Raw genomic sequence first — 24,172 nt, 5'->3', positions numbered from 1 at the left:
GTTAACCCTAGTCAGATTTGACGTGATATGAAAGCAATAATATGATTGTTCTGCTTGTGACATTTTTCTAGATGACAGTAAAAATGGCTAAATACAAATACAAATATACAAAGTACATTTGTAGTGCTATTGTTGCACACACATTCTCCCTCTCCTGATGCCCCCCGCTTGAAAACTAAAACCTAAAAGTACATGTAGACCATGTTTCTATGGAAGAAACATGTGATCTCTGCTGCTTCAGAAATAAGTTACAGTTTAAAATAAAAATATGTTTTGTATTCTTTTAATAAATAAGAGAATGCAGAGCTGAATTTGGATCATAATGATTCTGTGGATTTTGTTTCAAGTTTGATCTACAGTAGCTGCTTGGAAGAGATCTAGAAGGCGTAAGATGACTAGAGTAGCAGTCATCTATCAAGTGTGACTAAGCAGCTCAACGATCCCCAACAGGAAATTTCTGAATAGACTAACAGAAACCCCCTTTTGAAACATATTCTTGCTTTTAATTAAAATTAACACTCATTGAATTGGTTGCATAGATTTCAGAAATGGTGGTAGTTGAATCATGAGAACAAGCAGTAAGAAGACAGCACTGGGAAACTTGAACTTTACAAACACGAATTAGAAGGAAGATGTGACAATAATCCAGCACTTGAAAAATGTCAGTGTACTGGGCAATTTCACTGATTCTGCTGGTGTGGACTGTGTGACACTGCTCATGTTGAAAAAATGAGGACCAGAGTCTGTGTTGTACATCCACAGACTTGGACATGGGAGCCTGTGGCCCTGTGGCAGCTGTACAGGGATCATTGTTGGAATTTCCTTCCTGTTTCCTCCTCTAGCCTAAATCATTCCTAGTCAGCTCCAGTGTTCACTTGAATAGTATGTTTTTTTGCTTCCCTGGGACTGGGACACTATGGTACAGCTGAGATCTGTGGAATGACAGGCTACTCCCTGTAATGTACATATCTTGTATTTTATTTATTTGCTTACTTGTTTTCTTGCTTGCTTGAAATGAATGGAGCTAGTGACCTCATTACCTTATTCAGAAATACAGCTGTTCATATCTCAAGGGGTAACTGGCTAGTTAGGGAATGCTTGCCATTTTCCTAGAAAGGAAGAATAATTTGAAAGGCTATAAAGCCGAGCACAAGAGTCTACCTGAAAAAGTATACAAATTTTGGAAGCTGTCCTGAGTCATTATTCGGAATTATTATCAGAACTTGCATCATTTCAGTTCAGAAATGAAACATATTTTGTAGTAATTATACTAAAACATTGGATTTTGTTTTTGTTAGAATAAAGACATACATCTTTTGAAAAGAGAAATTGATCAAGGAGAGAAAGATCTAGAGAAAGTGAAGATCTTCCTTGAGAAAAGTCTGATGATGAATTCTTATAGTGAAGAAAATTATCCAGAAAAGAAGTATGTTCCTCATTCTGTTATTATGTTAATAATAGGTTTGAACTAACTCTTATGTTTTTCCTTTTTAAAAGGTGGTTTTAGCTTTCTTACTCTTGGGAAGTATTTTTAACAGCCAAGCTAATGGAAAACAAAAAATCTGGAAAAATTGACTAATACTATGATGCCTGAAACAAAATTATCTTAAATGTACCAATAGTCTCAACATATTTTGAATATTAAATCAAAGAGGGGAAAATATTTTTTTGTCTCCAACACACAGTAAAATTGGTCCCTCTGACCTGGAGAATTAATGAAAAATTATTGCCATCTAAGTAGAGCTGGCTTGAAACCCCATGACTAAATGGCTGCTCATTGAGATATTCTGATTGAAACATAAATTGTGTACAAATATACTTGTGTATTTATTTGTGCAGTGATATTAAAAAACATTAAAAATGCATTAAAAGAAATCAGATTTTATGACAGAAATCTATTTAAAACAGTAAAAGAATTAAAATAAAGTAAAAATTATTAAAAGTGGACAGTGTTGTGTTATGATTTCATGTGTGAAAGGGCAGGTAGGATGTTCAGTATGAAAATATTTCTAGGTGCTCATTTCAGAATTTGCATAGTTTATTTTATGCTGGGACATAGATATATATGTGTGTATATATATATAAAAATATATATGTGTGTGTATATTTATATATATGTGTATATGTATGTATGTGGCAGATATTCTCATTGCTGATGGTAGTTATAACAGAGCATTCTGTTCTTATTACAAATATATGAGACTGTTATCTTAAAAGTAATGAACATATTTAAAATGAATGAAGAAATTACATTTAAATAATTTAAAAACCAAAGAAAATTTTAACCTGCTTTGAACTTTCCTTTGAAATGTGTATTAGTATAACAGAAAAAATATTTTGCACTGTTCGAAGCATTTGAAATCAGTGCTTAAATTGCCAGAAAACTTCAGCTTAGTGTTTTTTAAACGGGTGTTATATATTTGCAGTAATTTTTTGTTGTCACTTACAAGCTGTAATCACAAGCAGACACACTGTCTGTGTCCCTGTTTCTAAACACTTTGAAGAGCTGAGTACTTCTCTTAGGAGTAGGCCATGCTGTGCTTCAGAAGAACCATCAGTGCCATCACATGAGCAAACCAGGCAAAGCACTGCTGCCAGTGCAGCCCAAAGAAAGAAAGCATTACATGCAGGTAAGACTCAAATGAGGTATAATTGTCAGCAGAATGCATTCACTAATTTGAAAATATTCTGTTGCAAATAGCAAAAATCATCCCTCGTTTGGGAACAAATTAATAGTTTGCTGACTTAAGTAATCATAATTTTGAAAATCTAAACTTCTATTCATCTCTGCTTTTCAGCCATCCTACTTATTTGGCCCAAACAGACATAGAAATGTCTGCTCATTTGTGCTTTGTCACAGGTAGTTATTTTAACAGGATGTTTTGAAAGCTCTGTAAACAGTTTTTTGGCAGTAGATATTAAACCCTAATATCTTTTTATTCTAAGTACATAATTGGCAAGAATGAAGAGGTGATATATATAGTACCAATTACAGCATTACTTACACTAATGTTTTTCCTTACTGCACCTGTAATACTACATTTCTCCTGGAAGTGTCCTTTGTATGCAATCTGAAACTAAAGCTGAAGTAAAATAAACCCTCATCTTTGGGGAAAATACAAAGTACAACTTAGTGTTGAAGTAGTTTTCTGTTTGATGTATTGTTTAGGTAGTCCCTTAAAAACTGAATACCAAAGAGGAACTCAAAAATCTCAGATATGTATTTGAGCAGTAAGTTAGCTCTTCCTTTCTTTCCCTTTCAGCACCTACAGATCAAACAAAGACAAGTCTGCTGCAAATCCAGAACTGTGATATGAAATCTAGGGAAGAAAGCCCAGAGGAAGGAGTGTCACCAGAGGAAAAGAGTTTTTCTGTCAGAAAGGGTGTGAAATGTACAACCATTTTCAAAGGCAAGTTGACAGAACAAGAAGCTCCAACTGGGGAAGATGGTAAGGTTTCTCCCATTACATTTGTAACTAATGATACCTCATTTGAGGCAAAACTGTGCAGATCTGCAGTACAAAGGACTGAAACTCAACAGAAATACAGAGTTGGACATGAAGTTGGGTATTGTGACAGTGTCCTTACAGCTGTGGCCAGACTCCTGCCAGTTCCCAAACTAGCTGTTTACAACTAGGTTTTCAATGGGGTTTAGAAATATATCCAGATAGTTAATTTCTTTCAGTAATTAGTCCAACTCTGAACTTTATGATACATCTTCTAAGTCATTCTAAAACCTTACCTATGACACTTGAAAATGTTTGACTTTTTTACATTTCAGCATCTTATGTTTAGTTTTTAATATATATTTTATAGAGATTTTCTTAGTGGTGTACCTTAAATTAACTACTCCTGGCCATCTCATTAGTAGTAGTACTTGGTGTCAAATCTTGATTGGGGAATAAGCTAGTTAATCTTTGGTCTTGGTCAAAAATAAATAAACTGAAGCAAAATTCAGTTTAAAAAAAAAACTGCCTTCCTATTTTATAAATTTCCTCTCTGGCTGATTAGGGCTCATGAGACATATAGTAGCACTGTTACTATTGATCAAGCACCAGGAAGGCGAGGAAAACTAGTTTTCACTGATTAATTTAGCAATTGAAATGTTGTACAGTCATTGTGCATGATGCTGCTTGTAAGTACAAATTTAAAAAATGGTGCTATTATATGGCAACTTATATATGCATACTCTTGTGTGCACAAAACCTCTGAGATAACAAAATGCAAATGTTTTCTCTTAGATCTGAAAATGCAGAATGTGAAAGAGGCATCTAAAAGGTATGTGCATGCATAGGTCTTTTCAAACCTTTCAAATGTATTTCTCCCTTGAGCTACATCTCATAGTCTCTCTTTTCTAGCTCTCTAGATGTCTCTTCTTCAGCTCTTTGGTTAAAGACCCATGGCTTGGCTGCTAGGCGACTCACCATCATGGATGCCTTAGCTCCTACAACTGTCCTTCACAGTACAAAATACATCCCAGTTCTGGACAAGCATGTTGTTTCTAAAGTATTTGATAAGGTAAAACTCCTACACTGTTTGAAAGCTAGAACAAAACTTGACAGTGTTTTCAAAAAGTTTTTTAAAATTAATTTCTATGAATATCATCATAACATTTTCTGGGATTGTAGATTGTTGATGTGTAGTAACTGTGTCATGCATATCTGAATGTTCATTCTTGCATCAGTAAGATTAAACTGATAGTTAATAGTATGTCTTGCATACTTTACCCTTAAGTTCTTTTACAGTTACCAGCTGATGTCAGTGTGCAGCCATTGGGTGATTGGCAGTTTCTTAAGCACCACATCCTCCACTGATACTTATTAGCTCACTGGAGGATGTCTATTATCCCATAAAATCATCTGGAAAAGGGTGCTGGTGCACATTTTGTGGATTTGTGCATTCTCAACTTTTACATGGGACTGCTAAGATATTTTGAAAAGTATTGTCATTCAGTAATTAAAATTAAATTTTGAGAGCTGTAAGACTGTTGTAAGATTGTATACAATTTTTGGGGGAATTTTGTATCATAAAGTTTAAATTGCTATTTCACTTACAGGAAATCCATTTAATGGAAAATTGCTCTAATTTTTCTTGTGTAATGCATCCTACAAAAGTCCTATGAATATGCTGCAGCTCATTTCAATTAATAAAAACTATTTCTTTGAACAATGCTCAAAGAAAAAGCTAAACTTAAAAAAAGAAAAGAAAGAAAGAAAAAGGGATATGTAATAGAATGTGATATAGAACTAAGTAAAAGATTTGTAGAAAATGTACAATTTTACATTTAAAGTATTCATGTTTGTTTCTTAAATTTAGGAATGGGAATTTTTGCTAAAGCATGCAGACTGTAGAAGAAAAACCAATTCCTCTCTTTGGTAGAACCAGTTCCCTCTTTTGGTAAAACCAAGTAAAAATCAAGATCTGTGAGGATTTTTTTTAAGTGTCATTTTTTAAAAATAGAATTAAAATAGATGTCTTTTCATATGAGAACATTTTTAAGGGTACATTTAACATTTCAGATGTAAAATACCCATTTAAAAAAAAATCAGACATTCAATAGTTACAAAACTGTGCAAAACAATCTACCATAAATGTCAAACAAAAGACATTGTGAATTTCACAAAACTCTTACATCTCATTTGTGAGTCACTTCTTTCTCCATCTTCTTCTGAATATACCAAAAAGATCCTCTTTCTTCCATGTTTCTCAATGAACAGCCCTTTGAGTCCTTTACAGACACACCTTGCAAAAAATAAAGCAATCTGTAAAACAGAGACTTTCAAAGACTGTCTTTCTTTGACAGTAGTCTAAACTGTGATTCAGCAAGTATGTGTACAAGAAGTTTTTAATAGCAATTCATAGGAATTCCTGGTAGTCTAGTTCAGGGCTGAATTAAAATCAGTGTTATTTGAATTAACAGGTGCTGTACAGAATCCAAAAAGTGATCCATGGACTTTCTTTAGATTCAGGGATGTAAAGGCAAAATAATAATTTTTGTAATTTCTTCATACCTACTAATCTCCACTAGTTATAATAAGACCCTCAGTTTCTCAAGCAGTGGAGAATTATTGTTCTATGTGTAAAGGAGTGGATTTTTCTGGATCTGAAGCTGAGTATGGAAAAGAAAAAGAAGGTTGGGGGTTGCACACAAGATGAAAGCAGTAGAATTTTTGAGCTACAGAACCCACTTGACCTCAAGCTTCATGCCAGCATATCAAGAAAATAAGGTGAGACTAGACAGTGAGCTTGAATGGGAGACTTTCAGGATCTTGATTATTCCAGTACTTCAGAAGATTTCATTGAAGATAATAAATGTACAGATAATTTTGTATTCTTCCTTCTGAGATCTTAGTTTTCTTGGTTTGGAATGCAGACATCTTTGTTTGGTTTTCAGGGGATAGTATAATTTTTATTTTTGGTCTTTGCCGGCAGTGATGATGAAATAAGTAAGAACAGTTTTCTTACTTTGGAGATGCAGCCAGAAAAGGGTTTCCATGACAACTATTCATTAACAAAAGGCTGACCTGTTGTTTTCAGTTCTGTGCTGTCAGTTTCACCTGATTTATTTCAAGGAGGTTAATTTATTAAACTACCCATCCATATTCACATTCAGAAAAAAATAATGGCTTGGGAGCTTGTCTAAATTTTGATATGTTAATTCTGGGGAAACCTTCCTTGTAGAATCATGTAAATATATGTTACAGGTTGTGGCATCTAAATACAGGTTTGCAAGTCATGAAGTTTTGACTCAGTGCTTTGCTCAAAAAGAATCAGATTTGGCCAACAAAACCATCTTTCTTTGGTCTAAAATAAGAAGTTTTTTATAGGATTATTGTGCTTTGGTTTTGTCTTTAAGATTTTGAAATTTGGGGTTTGAAATAAAAGCCATTTTTAAACAAGTGGATTCTTTTAGTGTGAATGTTAATGAATTTAATTTAGAAAATGGAAAAACATTCTAGTAATAAAAAAATTTCTCTGTGATTTATATCAGCCGAATCTGTCAAATTTCACTTGACTTCCTGAGCAGTTTTCATTGTTCTCAAAGTATGCATAGTATTTCAAGTTTAGTATTTGCTAAAAGCACATTCCATTCTGTTTTTTGCCTTCAAAAGTATAATAATGTGTTTGTGCTTGTCTAGTCCTTCTATTCAATACAAAGTATTTTATAAACTGTATTAAATATTCATGTTGCGAATTATGCTGTTTGTATTTGAAATTACTCTCAGAATTTGTTAGGCTATGTAGATGTGGGCTCCTACATGATGAGGCCCTGCTGAACTTCTGTTACTTTGGATTGAGTAACATCATAGACAACAATGATGGCATGACAGAACTTGAAGAGAGGTCATCACTTCCCTGCCTGTCAGCTTTCAGACTTCACCTGGAAATGACAAGTAGCCAGATATCACTGCTCAGAATTATAGGCAGAGATTTACCTCATCTGTCTCCAGCAAGATGTTTTCACTGACATGTTCCCCTTGTCTTTAGCTTCTAAGTGATTTTAAGATTAATTTCATTTTAGGAGCTTTGATGTGGTCTGGTGCTGATGTGACACAGATTTATTAATCAGAGAGATGCTGTCCTTAGAAAGAGAGGGTGATACAAAGTCACACCACTGCTCCTAAAAAAATGATTTTTGTTGCAATTTGGAATCCAGCTGTGCTGAGATGATTCAAATACAAGTAAAGCATCACTGAAAAATGTTCTCAATTAAATAATTCTTTTAATTGCTATATTTTCTAACTGTTTGTCTTATTCCCCCAACAGGGGTTTTAGTTTAGTGTAAATTGAACCTCATCCATGTTTTTCCTCATCTGTATCCTGATCTCAGACAGGTACTTGGGGGTGATTCCCACTCAATCAGATGTATTGGAGACAGTTTTGGGGAGAGTAACATTCTCTTTCATCTCCAGTTCTTCCTTGGATTATTTTTTTTTTTTGCTGTTGTTTATATTCAGCACCAAGACATTGCTATGTAAAACAGCTTTTTGTTTATGAACTACTGAATAATTTAAGAGGCTGAAAGATGGTGGGACTTTGGCCTGAGAGTTTGGAAGGCATCTTTCTTCCTCTTTTTTCATCCATTTCTACCCTTTTCTCTGCCTTTTGAAGATCTACTCACAGTTGTATTCATTTTTATTTTATAATGAAATTGACTTATGTAGGTTTTGTTTTGGGAGATTTGAAAAATATTGAAGTTCCTGATGCTCATGAAACTGATTAGATTCCTAAGTAGCCAAGACCAGATTCGGTGACCAATGTCCACCTTGTTCACTCTTTGGCGATCAGTTTGATGGTGAGAAATATCTCTCTACAGCTTTCCTACTCTTAATTCCTTGCAAAATAAAGTCCTCCAGAAAAAGAGCATTAAATACATTTAAATATCTACTCTCATACCTGTATGCTACAATTAGATGCTAGAAAGTAGGAGAGTGTTTTAAGGCAATAAAACCTGAAATATTTATACACTAGGCATATTTCCTTCTGACTTATATTAGTAGAGTGAGTTGTTTGACAGTACTGATTTAGTTAGAATTACTTAGTAGTTAGGAATCTTAATTTGTGATTTCTTCATAACAAGATTGTGTGATTTTAGAAGAACTGGCTGGAAACTTTGTCTTAATTCTGATATTTGTGGCGCTTAGATTTTTCTTTCTGCAGCTTCCAGTGTTCCTTCTGGCTGTTCTGAGCCTTGGCATTCAGTCATTCATAAATTTGTATGAGAAATGATATCTGTGCCTTTTGTTGTATGATAGATGTTACCATTGGCCCATGATAGCCGTGACAAGAAGGGGATTGCACTAATTAATCCTTGGGCAGTGAATCTTGACACCTATAAAAAGAAGCTGGAACACGCAATTAAATCCTATGAGAGGCAAGTCTACTCACCAGAAATTTATTATGGTTGCAGTCATGTTTCATTTTTTTTTCTCAGGTACTTGGTATTTCCTCACACATGCTTTGCTCAATACTGATAATTCTACATTTTGACACACTTAATCTACCATCAACATGTAGGAGAAACTTTATTTTCTTAAAAAAAATTAAAGCAGAATGTAAAAACAGATGAAAGGCAAAGAGGTAAATAACAACATGTTGCTCATATTACGTTTTTTCAGTGACAAAAACAAAATTCTTTTACTTTTTGGGAGCAAACCTGAAACTAGTCATCTCTCAGAAGGAATTTGGCCATAAACATACAATGCTAACCAGACTTCTAACTTAAAATTAATCTCCTATATCAATAGGCTGCCACTTAAATTAAGGACCTGCTTTTTGCTGCCAGCTCTCTGTCACCCAACTATACATGCAAGAGTATAACTGAGGTGCCAATAAAAAACTGATAATTTACATTGGGTGTGTTGTTTTTTTTGGTTTTTTTTTGAGATGCATATGTATTGCACTTTTAAATTAAATGTTAGTAAAAGTACAACAGAAGTAAGAGGAAAAAGGCATTAATTCTCTAAACTACTTCTTTCCATGATCCAACTTTGTACATTTTTTTTGGAAATAATACAATTGACTATGGTGTAATTCAGTAATTGTATGAGAGCTTTGACTAGAATTATTTTAATAAATATTTTTAGGCTGTATTCTAATAACATTTACAAATATAATTATTTTATATGACCAAAACCCACTTGATGACAACTATTTAGTCCTTGTTTTTTGATTAATTCGGCAGGGGATCTTTAAGGTTTGAGATTATTTTCCTTGGTAGCTATTGATGATCATACCAGTTCTTTCTAAAGCATGTTACAGCTTTCTTTTTGAATCCTATTATCCTATATAGAACTTTTGTGATAAAATCAAGAATTTTGATTTGAAAATGCTCCTTGCTATGTCTAGTATTAATAGATTTCAGTCTCTTGTTTTCTTTGTTCTGTGACTGAGACACTGTTGTTACCAGGCTGATGAAGAATTCATAGAAATTGATTTGTCACTCATTTTAATATAAGGTTCAAGTAGTGTATTTGTGATGGTGAATTCTGAAAAAAATTCAAGTTTAATATTTTACATTTACTGACTTTGATTTTAAAGGCAATAAAATTGTTTTCTGTTTCATTCTGTCAGTGAATTAAACTCTTAATAGCATTGCCACAGTCTCCCTAAGACTTTGGTGATAAGGATTATTGTTTACTTCTGTTTACCAACAGAGATCAATGAATCAGTTTATTTAGAATAGTAGAACTGAGTTCCTACTTCCATGAAAAAGAGATATAGAAGATGAATATACCTGAACATACTTATAATTGGCAGTGCAAAAAAAGAGATCTTTCTTTTGCTTTTTCTCTAAATGTGAAACAGCAAGCCAGTCAATTTTTTAAAAATCTAGATTTCACAGCCCTTTTCTAGTAATTAAACTTCCAAAAGCTGCAGTTCAACTTTGTAAATAATGGCTGGTCACAAATTTTTTCTGACATATGTAGATGAAACAATACATCAGGGCACCCAGGTTTCAAGCACAGAAGCAAACATGCCAGTGTTTTTCCCATATTCAGATTAAGTTTAGCATCAGATTTAGAGGGAGAAAAGTGGCAAGGGCAGATTTTTTGTGGTCTGACAAAGAGAATATACAGTATTAAAGGAAAAAAAACACTGGAAACTTCATAATGTGTATAGTTTTCTATAGCCAGAAGCTTTTATAACCAACTTAGTTATGGGTGTGCAGATTTAGAAGGATGAAATAGGCATTGGAGTATGCTGAAACTGTATATTGGGAATGAACTAATTAGTTTGTATTCTAAAAATGCTGGGATATATTTTCTGGTAGATAAAATGAATCATCAAGAATTTCATATTCAGAATCTGTTGTTAATGTGTTTTGGTTTTTTTTTTGTACATGCACCAGTAAATCTGGCAAGACTATTTGTAGTCAATCAGGTTACAATCTGAATTTTTTCCTAGCGATGAACTTGTTCTTGTATCCAAAGGAAATCTGGAATTTTTTTTCTAGAATTACACTAATTGGGATGATCTATTTCTATAGCTGAAATGAAACAGTTGAGTGATGGCTTGTTTGAGATATTAAGCTAGATAATCTTATAAGACTTCAAAATTTCTGTCTTAAAAAGCAAAAGCAGAAAGTTTATTGGTGCTTTTAAAAAATCTCAGAACTGCATTCCTTGGGGATAATCACTTCTGTTTTCCTGTCAGTAGTTTTTCTTCATAGCCAGAGTTTAATGAATTAGAAACCTGAATGGCACAACTGAGGGGTAATTTTAGCAGGAAAAAAGTTAGAAATTAGAATTACTACATTCGGACTACATTTCCTGAAAACGTTTAATTGGAGGAGCTGTGCAGCTTAATTGGCATTTAATCAGTTTTGTTATTTGATTTAACTTGCTGGTGCTGAAGACAACCATCCATAGAAAATCCTGGCAGGAAGCAGCAGTGATTGCCATTAAACCTTCTATGACCCTGAAATAGTCATGCTGTTATTTGATGGAAGATGTTGTTTCCCATCTTCTTTTGCAGTTGATAATTTCATAGCTGAGTGATAAGGATACAATTTGATGACACAGTGTGCTTGGAATACAAATCAGTGCAGATATCTTAAGAAACTGTTTTTCTTTGCTAGTTTTGAGATGATCAGCTGTAAAAGGACCTGCATTCCCTCAAAAACTCTTTTCCTTTCTTTAATAGGCGCCTGAACCTAGTTATTTGGAGAGCACTATCTCAGGAGGAAAGAGACAAGTAAGCTATCACTTTTGGTTGTCTCATGTACCTCTGAAAGGCTGTTCATAAATATTTAGTAGTTTTTAAATCACTATTTCTATAATCATCTGTTTTAATTTTCAAATATTTCATAAATATATCTTGTTTTCAAAAATGTATATATGATATGGTGTAATATTAAATTTTGTACCTCCTTTTTGTGGTATTGATTATTTTTAAATGATAGAACTTGCATTCCATTTGAATGTTGTTTCTCTATCCTTGATCAATGTGAGGTGCAGGGCCTTGGGAGGGCAGCATGTCATTGCCTTTGACAGCAAAGTAAATCTTCTCTCATCCCATAAGGAGCTCTCTAGTGGCTGGTTTGTTAAGGTATAATAAGCACCTTGAAAGCATGTGCTGGAACTGTATATCACTCTGGAAGTTCGTACCATGTTAGCCTATTTTTAAATATTGATTTAAAAAATTAATTGCTGTGAAGTTAGCATCTGTTTGTGCCATAGAATAAAGCAAAGATCAATTAATGAAAACTGAATGCACCTGAAATAGATATTCACAGAAAAATGGGAATGAAAACTAGAATGCTTTTAGGAAGACATCAGCTAATTAGTAAAAAAACCTACAGTTCTATCATTAATGAGGAGAACTAAAACCTCATTCTAGTGCAGAGAGGAAATGAAGACTGTTAAACAAAACAGCATGTAATGAATAAAAAAAAAAAAGAAAATAGATGTCTCTTGATAGACAATTAGTTACAGAGTATAGAAATTTGACAGACTATCATCCAAAATGTTTAATTATTGATAACATATGGCCAATTATGCATGTAATGAAAAAAATGTTGTAGCAGTTGCACAGTCTATTGCTAGAGCAGACTATAAATCTCATGCATATATATTAATATTATATGTATAGATACAAATATTGTGCACAGATATTAAAATATTTGGTTTGTTTTTCAGAAATTATGGCTCAGCCACTTGAATTTCTCTGTAGCTGTGTTTCTATAATATATAGTTATATCAGATGTGATTGTTCAACCAAACACAGCAGTATCTGGGTGAAATGCAAGAACTTGTAACATACAGAAGATAAACTGGGCAAATCTGATTCTTTATTCTGCCTTCACAATTTGTGACTCTATCTGTAGAGCACTGATGCAATTAAAATTTTTCCTACTTGTGATTAATAATTTCTTAATTTTTTTTTTTTTAAGATTTAAAGAGGATGGGCCAGTCCAATATATACAGCATAAAGAAACTTTGCTGGAGGCTTTAGAGAATTTGGGATGGCCAATTTCCTATGAAGATGTAAAATTGTTAGAAGATGAGATATTGACAGCATTAACATATCTACAACAAGCCTCTGATCTTCAGGAAACTCTCAAAAAGGAAATTGAGAAAAGCTCAGAATCACACATAAGCAACAATAAAAAGGTAATGGGAAGAGATTTTTTTTCCCCTTAGATATCCCTCTTCACTATGTACCTCTGGAATATTTTCTTCCATGATCTTAGATGATGAAGTAGAATTGTAGCATGATGCTAAATAAAATGGATAGAGGAAAGATGGTAGTTAAGAAGAGAGCAAGCTTCCAGTTACTTTTTTAAATATTGGAGAAGTAGAAGTTCTGAAGCTTCAGAGACAGACACAAAAATTGAGCCTCTTAGAAATAAATCACAGAAAAGGATCTTCTCTGCTGCAATGATAGCAGGAAAGAGTAAGAACAGATATATTAAAGGCAATTTAGATACAAGATTTCTGGTTGGGTTCATATCTGATAAACAGGACTAAAATATCTTCTAATATTGGAGTAATTCACTGTAATCTTCCTTGGTACATTTCTTGTAAAAGAAAATATAGAGAGAAGAGGTGGGATTCAACTTCATTTTTGTACACTAAAATGTAACTGTCTCTAAAATGTGGGTATATGTGAACTGGTGGGCAACATCACACCGTTGTGAACTGAGTCAGTGGCATCTGGAGTGGCATTCTGAAGTGGACACCCACTTTTGGCTAGGCACAGAGGCTTATATTCTCTCTCAATTTCATTAAGACATTCGTCTAGCATTAATACATTAGCCTAGCTACTTTGAAACTACAATTGAAGTTAGTGTTTTTGTTTATATATGTGTGTGTGTTTTCTGTAGTTTTTGAGTTTCTTATTTCCATTAAGACTGCTCACTTGAAAACATTTTAATGTCTTCATAAAATAGATTATCTTGATTCATTTTACATTACTTTGAAAATATTACATTGCTGCTAGAACTATTTTGATTATTGATTTACCTATGCCATATAATGTCCCAATACAAGAGTAGCAGAAACATGTTTATGTTTTATTTGTTGACTGTAATTTTACTGTTGTCTTGGAACAACCAGTATGTGCTCTCAGACATGATGTGATTAACATTGTGCAATCGCTTATCCTCAGTCAACCTGCTTTAGGAGTCTAATCAGAGCAGCATCTTCAGTAATTGCTAATCTGCAACTGAAAGGCTTCAAGAGCGAGAGTCAGAAATGCAGATGTAATTATAATTCTGTTTATGTAGTAGAAAAACAATGGGAAAAATGAAGAAAAATGAGAAGGCTTTAAAAAGTTTTGTTGAAGGTTTTACCAACTGTGATTTTTGCCCACAAAAGGGTATAGAGAAATAAACTGCCAACGGAAATACATTACAGCTAGGAAATAGCTGATATGGCACTGAATGAAAATAGTTATTATGACATCGTAGAAAAATCACAATTATCATGAAATTACTCAACAAAGCAGACTTTCAAATTTCATGATGTTTTTTTCACTAAATCTTAAATAAAACACCTTAGTTTTCAGCTCTTTCTTTTCAGGCTCTTTCATAAAAATGGGCTAGGTCCATGCAGAATGGGCTTGTTTGCACTGGCACCCAGGGAAGAGTGGTGGTTGCTTGATTATGGAGGAGTCAGGGTTATGAGAACCCAAAGTTTGATCCAAGATACAGGAGATCTGTGGGTGTTCTTCATGTCTGTTCTCACTTATAATAGGAAAGTGCAAAGACTATTCTTTTTGAAAAGGAATTTAAAAAATGTAGCAGATATTGGAAGAAGTGAAGAAAGTCTCCTTCACCTGTTGTGGTTTAATGCATTGCCTTCAACAGAAGCAGAGCGAAACATGGTAAAAACCCGTGAGAATCAGATGGGGCTCTTTTGTAATAAAAATCATCAATGCCAGAAATGGCCACTCCAACAGTGTCTGGGTCAGTCCTGCTGAACACCTAAAAGCTGTGTGAGAGAAAAGAAAGATGGATTTGAATTTAGACAGTGCTTCTGAGCCACCTGAATTCTGCACAACTTGGAATCCTCACTGTGGATGCTTGTGTCGTCTTTAGTATTTGGATTAATGTGGAGTGCTGGAAGTTGCCCAAGTTATTAGTCAAGCAATACAAATTAGTTGATAATAAATATTCAGCAGCAGCTGTCCTTTTGGAAGCTGAGGAATTAAGTAAATGCTTTACCCAAATACTTTTTTGTGTCTGTGGAACTGTAGGTCTGCTCTCAAATCAGCCTTTGTTGAGTTACACTTCAAGCAGTCAGCTAAGCACAGTGAAGAGCCCCTGGTTTAGTCTGAGTTTCAAAACCCAAGCTGTTGATATAATTAATATTCTGTAGGGGTAAAGAATAAGCTAGAAAATCCCATATATCTCCAATTTAAAATATCTCCTTGCCTCTTTTGTGTGTTTTGCTTATTTTTAGGACTTTTTATCTAGGTTTTTTGTGATTTTTGAGGAGGAGTTTGAAAAAAAGAGATTGTGATAATTATAGTGAAACTGAGAACAAGCAATTTAGTCAATGTTATTAATATATTTTCCATCATTATTGACTATTAGGGAAAATCAAGTATCAAATCAAATACTTCTTTTAGGAGAAAAATGTCATCAGAAAAAGAAGCAAGTCATACACATCTTAGCAAGCAGGGATTTTATTAAGAGTCTGTGAAGTATGGTCATTTTTCAGAACAATGTGTAGATCTGTGGAAACGTTTCAGGTTTCAAGTTGCATATTTTTATGGCTCAGAAGAGATCGATGCCTGCAAATTTTTCATGAGGTAGGCTAGTAAATATTCTTAAAATTAATGGCGAAACTGATTCATTTAATGTTGAAAATAAATGCCAAAATTTTCATTTAGTGGTGAAACTGATTTATTATAAGCAAATTTTGCACTTGGTTGTAATTTATATTTAGGAACACTATTGTGAGCAGAATGGCAAAAATAATTAGTGCATGAAGAACCCAACCTAGTGCAGCAGAATAAGGGACAGTGGCAGGTCTGGAAGGTGTGGTATAATATTTTGCTAAACTGGAATGTTATAGAATGGCTGAAAATGTCAAATTAATTTTGAATTTATAGTGAATAAACTTTTTTTCCCAGACACTTGAAGACTTGAACATTTTTTGATTTTGTTTTTGATCTTTTAATGATTCATCCCATACAGTGAGGTACTTCTAATGCAAATCAGATTACTGTGAAAACTCTCCTATCTGGACAAAAGAAATGTGTAGAACAAATTTTCTTATTCTGAAAAAAGATCTGATTTTTCCTTACCTCATCCTTTAATAAGAATTGTGCAACTTCGTGACATTTTTTGTAAAAAACAGTAGCCAGAACACGTGAAAATATAGGTATTGTTATGACCATACAGAACAGGATTTTATAGTAAAAACTCTTATATGAGTACTTCCTGTACTTAGAACTATCCTGAAATTTTAAAGTATTTCCAGTTTACTGTGAATTCTGTAAAGATTTCGTAGCATTACATTGCTTCAGTTTTTAAGTAATTCCAAATAATAGATTAAAGCTGACTGCATTAGCTGTTGTAAAGAAATAATTGTGTCAAATTACAGAGACTTGAAGAAGAGAGTGGGAAGGTGAAGTCTAAGACAAGACAAAAATGTCAAATCTTTGTGACTCACAAAGGCCAAAAGCTAATTGCAAGATCTGATATCACAGGATTTTATTATCCAGGTATACATTTTTGTCCACATTTTCAATATTATTTAGTGTTCCTTAATGCTGATAAAACATAAATTGTGGTCAGAATTAACTACTTCTTTCTTAATGACATTTACTATTACATGTACATGTTAATGAAAAATGAGTATATATTTTTTATGTGCACATACATATACATATATATATATATATATACACATTTATATGAAGACATTCATTTTGTAAAGTTGGAGAGCAATGATATGTTTGTCTATGAAAAGTATGGAAGGAAATAATAAGCCAAGCTTTTGTGTGTGTCCAAAAAGATCACTAAATGCTGCAGCCTTTTTGTTGAATTTTAAGCCAGAGTGGTTAGTAGGTAAAACTCAGTTCTATTATTTCACACAAAGAATAGTAAAATATTCTTTCTCTGTATGTGTATGTGTTTATCTTTGTGCTACCTTTACTTGTTTGAGATTTTTTTTCTAATTATATATTTTTAACTGTGGTAGTAGTTTTATTAACTGTCAGTTTTATTATGTTAACCTGATCAGCTTACAAATTTCAGACCTGTGCTTGAAAAAGACTTCATTTCCTTTTTATAGTACTATTAAAACTGGTTTGTAAGGCAGGGGTTTTTAGGTACAAATGTCTCCTTTGCCCTAGCACAGCTTACAGTAGCTGAATGAAAACGAAGAATGTAAAGTATAGACATGGTGATGTGTGGTAGCCTATAGGATTTTTTTACAAAATAATTATGACAAGGGATGAAAGAAAAATAATTTGAATATTTTATTCTGTTGTTTTTCAGGAACTGTGATAAAGAATATTAGTTCTACCGGTGTACTTGTTAATTTCAACAATGGGGAGAGCTGTTATGTCCCTGTCAAGTTCACTATACCTGTGGGAGGTGCTCTTCCATGCCCACATCTGCAGGTGAAAAACTATCTTTTTTTATTATTGCAAATATGCATTTTATATTTAAAATTACGAAATTAATTTTATATCTAGGTAATAAATTATAGATTTTATAAAAAGTCTTTTAAATACATTTATTTTAAAGAGTTTTTCATTATAGTAATATGCTATTTTCAACATTAAGTTTTTAATTTGTTTGAAGCATGTTTTCATTGTAATTCTCTTCCTTTGTTTATTAAAATTATGTGTTCTAAATTAATCTGTATTGTTTTCTTGATAAAACATGAATATTTTTTCAGCCATAGAAGAAAGTTGGGCTATTTATTAGTAGAGTTATTGTTTCCTAGCACATAGATTATAAAGGTAAGAGAACCATTGATACTTAGTGTGATTTACAGCAGGTTTTAACCATTTGGTTTCCAAAGTATGTTTTAAATCCAGCAAATAACCATATACTAATGCAAATAACAGTAGTAAAAAAATTATTATCCCAGTTCAATTTCTGATTTTCTTTAAAATTTACTATCAGCTATCTGTAATCACAGCTGGGTTTTTTTTGGTGATTCTTGTTTTACACACTAAGAAGGTGATGGTTGCATAGAGGATACAGCATGGATCCATCTGTTTTGAATAAAAGAAACATGTTTTTAATTGCATTGCTACATATAAAACTAAAGACACACCTTTTTTTTCAGTTTGAGATAAAGGCAAATCCTGATATAGTAGCTCCTGATAACTCTGTAAGTTCTGTATCCAACTCTAGAGACCTGCAGAATTTTATATAAAATTGTGAATTCTGCATTAGTTTTAAAAACAATTTTGGATAAATAAATTACATCTGGAATTATCTAAAATTCCCAGGGTTATTTTAAAAGCTTGTTGAAAGCCTTAAAATTTGCATAGAATCCAAGGGAATGCAGTTTGTAAGAGTTTCCTCATTCAGTTCAGCTTGCTAGCTAAGCCAAGGTATGTTTAGTAGAGCTCCGTCCTTTATTTTTGTTTTGTGTTCTCTCCCCAATTCAGTGGAAATTGCATGATCATAGCATGCAAGGACAAAGTTCTTTTCTTTCAATGGTCCATATTAAATCATGAATTATGATTAATTTAAAATATCTTAGAAGTTATGTCTTGTAAAGCTCTCAAGTTACATGGCTCTTGCATTGATGATTTCCTGGGGCACAGGTTGGAGACTATGTGTTTGCCAGAATTCGGACATGGGCAGAAAATGCATGTTATGTTCCTGCCATTGTCATAGCAACACCAGAGAGGGTGGAAACAGGTGACAAACTCTACACAGTGCTGCTGTTCAACAACAGGAAGGTAAGTAAACCTAGAAGATGATACTAACTAGACTGTCTGTTTTTGAAGAGGCAATAGAATTTTCCAGGCTAATGAGCTCCCTGTCCCAATCTGAGTCTCCAGCTAACCAGAGTAAATCACATTTCAGAGTGCAATGAACAGCTCATGTAATAAACCTCAATGAAGAAATTCTGTCGGATAATTTATTCGTAAATCATACTCTGTTCTTTCTTCTTTAATACATTTGGTGGCTTTCTCAAGTTCCATGCTTCTAAAATAAGAAACATAGGGAGTTATAACACAGTCAGTATAGTCTGAAATTAATTCCATTATGTTTGTTTGGTTTGTTTTTTGTTTGTAAGCCATTATGATAATTTTACTGCATTTTTCACAGCATGCATTAAAGAAAATTTACTTTGTACTTGAAACTTTCATATTAATTATCTTTATTAGGGGCTGATTACAGTTACATTTAAACAGTTTATTTTTTATGCATATGTATCTTCATTGCTTTTGAGATCATTTGCTTTTGAGATTTCAGTTTAAATTAGATGAATATTGATTGTGTTATTGCAGGAACACTGTATAAGAAGCGAGCTCATTAAAATCAGCCAAACCAAGTATGCCTATTCCTGTCAGTACATAAGAATGATGCAAACAGTGCATTATGAGACGTGAGTATGTTTGAACCTAAAAGTACTAAATTTTAAAAATTTGAATCCTAAATGTTGCACTTTGAGTTCAGCTATGCTGTCAGGTTTCCATTTGTAGTACTCTAACTGCAGCTATTTGACTGGCTACAAATGCAGCTAAGTTTATGTGAGAATTTACTGCCTCATTTTCATTCTGGAAATACTGGTGGGATCTGATGGCTTGAAGCTTAGTCCCAGAAAGTTGTTAAGGGGATTGCTGAAAGGTGAGATGGAGTTTCTATTTGTTGTAGAGCTTATTTTAATTTTAAAATACTTATTGTTATGCAAAGCTGCACATAAATTTGCAAATTTTTTCTAAGATACTTGTTCATATTCTGGGCTTAAAACTGGAGAATGATGGAGAGTGTGTAAGATGAGTATGAGCCCCTACTTAGGTTCTGCAGAATTAATGTGCAGCAAGATATGAAGTATGCACTGAAAATGCAGTGATTCTAAGTGTTTATGGATTATATTTTCATTTTGTATTAAGTTCTAGTTTAATCCAGTTGAAATTGTGACAGCCTTCAGAACACTAACCACCTCAGACAACCTTAGGATGGACAATAAGATCAGAACAATCATCTAGGGATATTTCTCCAGAATACATTCCCAACCTACAATTTGGGATTTAAAATTTCTCTGAAGCAGAATTGGAGTCTCTGTATTAAACAGCCTTGATGGAATTTTCTTCCACGAATTTGTGCAGTTACTTTTTTTGAAACCATGTAAGACTTCATCATCCATAGCTTCTTCCCAGGAGGAGTTGCACAGTTTCACATTTTGTGTGAGACAACATAATTTGGTTTTGAGTCTTTCATTGCCTTGACATCTTCAGGATGAAGGATTTCCTCTTCCATGTAGTATGAGCATTGCTGCAAAGGAATCATATAATCTCCATCTTGGGAAGTTTATTTCCAAGAGGAGACATGAACAAGGAAAATGACAGAATCACAGAATTAGCTTGGTTAGAAAAGACCTTTGAGATCATTGAGTCCAACCTATCTCCCAACACCACCTTGTCAACTATAGTATGGCACTGGGTGCCACATCCATTCTTCTCTTAAACACCTCTAGGGGTAGTGACTCCACCAGCTCCCTGGGCAGCCATTCCAGGGAGTTCTGTAAAGAACTTCTTCCTAATGCCCAGCCTAAACCTCCTGGTGCAGCTTGAGGCTGTGTCCTCTTGCCCTTTCACTGGTTATGTGGGAGAAGAGACTGACACCCACCTGGCTATACCTTCCTTTCTGGTAGTCGTAGAGAGAAATAAATTCCACCATAAAAGGCAATTTTAGATTACAGAATCATGGGATTGGTCAGATTGGAAGGGACCACAGTGGGTCATCTGGTCCAACCTCCCCACTCAAGCAGGGTCATCCCAGAGCACACAGCACAGGATTGCATCCAAATGGTTGAGTATCTCCAATGAGGAGACTGCATACTCTCTCTGGGAAGCCTGCTCCAGTGCTTGGTCACCCACAGATGTTCTTAATTTTCATGGAAATGTTCTGAGTATGATTATAATCATTAAAGATTTAACTAAAAATCAGTTGCAGGCTGATCTATGGCTTCACTGAGAATGATGGAGTGAAAAACTGAGATTCAAGTCCTGTGGTTCCCACATATTTTCTAGTAGTGATCTCAATACAGTTTGAAACTCAATGTTCCACCAGCTTGCAGCCACAGCACACAAACAAATGAACGCCCTCTCTGAGCAGAATTCCAAATCTGGGAATACATCAATGCCTTTTCCCAGGCCACATCATTAATATGACAGTAGCCTCTTCTCACCAAAAAGCAAACCTGAAGACCATGGTTTCCTTCTTAATGCCAACAACCAGTTGAAAAGAGACAGGTATGTAACTGGCTTGAGTGCCAGCAAAATCGGCAGAAGTCTTTCCACTGAGTTGGATTCTATTCTGAGGTACTGTATTAAGAAAAGATGTGATTAAATGCATGAGCAATAAGAATAGTGTCCATTCTACATGCTTTTTTTCATGAATGAGTGCTTTAGTACGAATATTCAATCTCCAAAGAGAATTTATTAGCAAGCTGACTTATTTCTATATACAAATGAGGAGAAAATTTTTGCATTGGCAAACAGAGGAATTCTTTGGAGAATTAACTGAAATGAATGCACTAAATGGAGTTTCCCTTAGAGCCTCTGCTTTTTACAAGGGCATGGAAGTGTGCTTTCCAATGAAATTTGTTCATTATTATATTACTAAAATAAATCCCTGCCTCCTATATCATACTTAGAGGAGGACACTGCAGTATGGATATGCAGAGATCTAATGAGAAAGTGCTGACATTGTTGATAGGAACAATCCAACGGCATAATTTAATTGGAAAGGAATCAAAAAGTCTGAATGCGATATAATATTAGAACCTCAAAAAGAGACAACCTGTTTGTGCTAAGTGCTGGAGTAGTAAGGGAAAGAAAATTAAAAGGCATGTCTCAGGTTCCCATGTTGACAGGAAGTCCTCAGTGTCCATAAATGTATTACAATAGCTTGGCTAACTCCAGCTCTGAGTTCTTTGGGATTGTCTTTAAATGTTTTTGTGGTGTGTATTAGAGGTTATGCTTAATTGACTAATCTTTAGAGGTACTAATATAGCTCTTATGATTTTAGTAATGCTCATGAGACATTAGCATCTATTTGGGGCATTTTCCTGCCATCACTGTCAAAAGAATTATGGCAGAGCAAGCACTCTGCAAATGTAGCCAATAAGTTCCATAAGCAAAGTACAACACTGTGTGATGTGGACCCACACATCAAAAGGGTCCTTTTTGCCCACATCCTTTCTGGGGTCATAAGAGGCAGATAAGATTAAGGGCCAGGGCCCTGTTTTAGGCTATCTTTCACTTATTCTATACATACAAGGGAAACTGAATTGTCAAATGGTCAAAAGTGTGATAAGTCCTTCTCTTGTCAGTACTGTGAGATGTTGAAAAAGGTGAAATCTATATCTTGTAAAAGAGGCTTTATGAGATATTTGCTTTTAGCTTAGTGGATTTCCTTTTCTGGTTTTCCAGCCTGGATGGTGAGACTACAGAGCCCTGCTCTTGCCCAACTGTAGAAGATGAAGAAGAAGAAGCAAAGAAAAGTATAGTAAAAGAAAAGAGGAGGAAAAAGAAAAAGAAGAGGACAACAGCAGACAAAAGACATCCCAGGGAGACAATATCAGACTTGGATAATCTTTTGTCTCCAGAAGTAAAACAGTGAGGAAGAATTTCACTGTCTAGAAGTAAGGAGAAATTTAGAGGTAAAGATGTAGCTCTGGAAAAGCAGAAGTATAAGGAGTTAAGTTTTTGTGATGGGCCTTTAGCTATTCCCCACACAAGGAACAGGTTTCTGTATTTCTGGGTGTTAGCCAAGTTAGCTTTCCCATGTCCTATATGATGAAATTATTTCACCTCCTTTAGAAACTGTTCTTGACACTTTCTGAGCATGTGTTTTCACAGCAATGGCAAGAAATGAATAAAACACATTCCAGCATATGCCACCTTAATTTCCCTAACAGTTGTAGTAGCAGTGAGGATGCAGTAACACCAAACCTTGGTACCTGCTTGTAAGCAGAGTATTTATTCCAGTCCCTCTACTGTTTGTTCTTTGTTAGATTAAGTTATGTCTGTATTGCAGGTATTAAATTATTGCCCCTGTAGCTCAGTGCTTCAGAGGTGAAATTGTTTTTGGTGTATGAGCTGGCTCAGGTAAAGCTGACAGCAGTACCTATACTCCCTGTCACTCTGGAGCAGAGACTGGGCTAGTGTAGGCCTGCCACTACATGTCTGTCAGCTCTTCATTTTCAAGATCCTACTGTCAGTGCAAAGAAAGGGTTTTTATCCATACTTGCTAAGTGTACCTCCTTGTACCATTTTAAATATGTTTTCAACAGCCTCATTATTTATTTACTTTCAAAATGATGGGTTATAAATTCACTCAATCATCATGTTTTCAATCAACTTGATTTGGCCTGTCTGAATGTTCCTTCTGTGTTCTCTCTCATCCTTTAAAAATTGCCTGTAAATTCCATTTACATTGCCTATAGTGGGTATTATGGTGCCCATTATATAATGGGCATTTTAAGAGTGGCCTGATCAGAATTATACAAAAGCAGAGGTGTTGGCTTGTCCAGTGAAAAAACATGGTTTCCAAAGGTGGGGTTGTGTCATTGGAATTACTCAATTATCCCAGACACCTTCTTCTTGGACATTTTGAGATGCAGATACTGAGGAAATGTGGAATAATCCTAATGTAATCAGCAAGCCCTATAACTGATTCCCTGCAGCTTGGAGGAAAGATTACACAAGAACAGTGGTTATCTATGCATTTTAATCCTGCCTAGAATTAGCAAATAATCTCATAGTATTCTAACAAGGTTTCAATGTCGTATTCAGGTTGAACGTGCTGAAGAAGGTACCTTGTCCACTTCTTGTGACACCATAAATATTGAATATGAATATTAATTTTTTTTCTAAAATTAATTTTCATTTACATATCCTTCTGTGTTTTATCAGAAAGGGAAAAGTCAGAGCTGATAAAGATGTTAAGTAACACTATATTGTGATCCTCACATGGTTTCATTAGATACCTCTTTATCCAATCTCTCTACGTGAC

General features: G+C 34.2%; 1 protein-coding gene across 13 annotated transcripts in view; it reads left to right on the top strand.

The window, feature by feature from the left end:
- VWA3B (von Willebrand factor A domain containing 3B) overlaps positions 1 to 22,998 on the top strand; it is a 66,534-nt gene extending 43,536 nt beyond the window's left edge. For all 13 annotated transcript variants that reach the window (XM_085557510.1, XM_085557522.1, XM_085557535.1 and 10 more), the window contains 13 exons: positions 1,299 to 1,426; positions 2,524 to 2,630; positions 3,264 to 3,449; positions 4,242 to 4,278; positions 4,359 to 4,518; positions 8,757 to 8,875; positions 11,647 to 11,697; positions 12,896 to 13,115; positions 16,557 to 16,677; positions 17,456 to 17,580; positions 18,745 to 18,882; positions 19,438 to 19,535; positions 22,588 to 22,998. In XM_085557510.1, the coding sequence (XP_085413636.1) occupies positions 1,299 to 1,426; positions 2,524 to 2,630; positions 3,264 to 3,449; positions 4,242 to 4,278; positions 4,359 to 4,518; positions 8,757 to 8,875; positions 11,647 to 11,697; positions 12,896 to 13,115; positions 16,557 to 16,677; positions 17,456 to 17,580; positions 18,745 to 18,882; positions 19,438 to 19,535; positions 22,588 to 22,777 (1,680 nt within the window). In that variant the 3' untranslated portion in view covers positions 22,778 to 22,998. The remainder of the gene's footprint in view (positions 1 to 1,298; positions 1,427 to 2,523; positions 2,631 to 3,263; positions 3,450 to 4,241; positions 4,279 to 4,358; positions 4,519 to 8,756; positions 8,876 to 11,646; positions 11,698 to 12,895; positions 13,116 to 16,556; positions 16,678 to 17,455; positions 17,581 to 18,744; positions 18,883 to 19,437; positions 19,536 to 22,587) is intronic.
- Positions 22,999 to 24,172: the final 1,174 nt, after the last annotated feature.

The sequence above is a fragment of the Lonchura striata genome, chromosome 1 (assembly GCF_050655825.1).
Source record: "Lonchura striata isolate lonStrDom1 chromosome 1, ASM5065582v1, whole genome shotgun sequence".
Lineage (NCBI taxonomy): Eukaryota > Metazoa > Chordata > Aves > Passeriformes > Estrildidae > Lonchura > Lonchura striata.
This window is presented reverse-complemented; position numbering and strand designations above follow the sequence as displayed.